General features: G+C 45.4%; 1 protein-coding gene and 1 long non-coding RNA gene across 2 annotated transcripts in view; one reads left to right on the forward strand and one right to left on the reverse strand.

The window, feature by feature from the left end:
• Positions 1 to 269, reverse strand: part of LOC119588487 — a 69297-nt gene that overhangs the window by 46267 nt on the left and 22761 nt on the right. The gene's annotated exons all lie outside the window — the stretch shown is intronic.
• Positions 1 to 269, forward strand: part of LOC119588486 (lysosomal acid glucosylceramidase-like) — a gene marked incomplete at its 3' end in the record, with an annotated part of 75173 nt that overhangs the window by 6919 nt on the left and 67985 nt on the right. Inside the window, 1 exon segment of the mRNA XM_037937133.1 lies at positions 56 to 209. Within this exon segment, the coding sequence (XP_037793061.1) occupies positions 56 to 209 (154 nt within the window).

Genomic DNA, 269 nt, shown 5'->3' on the forward strand with positions numbered 1-269 from the left:
CCTTGTTAGCCAGAATCATGCTAATCGAACACTAATCCTCCATCCTTAACCCCAGGTCCTATTTCTCTCCTGAGGGTATTGAGTATGATCTCAGCCGCGTCCCGATCGGTAGCTGCGACTTCTCCGTGAAGCCATACTCTTACGCCGAAGTCGAGGGCGACGTCAAACTCGAACACTTCAAACTGGCTCAGGAAGACTTTCTATACAAGGTGATTTTTGCACTTGACTGTTTTGTTTGTTTGTGGTATATTTCTTTATGTTGTGTTCAA

This window comes from Penaeus monodon, chromosome 24, assembly GCF_015228065.2.
Source record: "Penaeus monodon isolate SGIC_2016 chromosome 24, NSTDA_Pmon_1, whole genome shotgun sequence".
NCBI lineage: Eukaryota > Metazoa > Arthropoda > Malacostraca > Decapoda > Penaeidae > Penaeus > Penaeus monodon.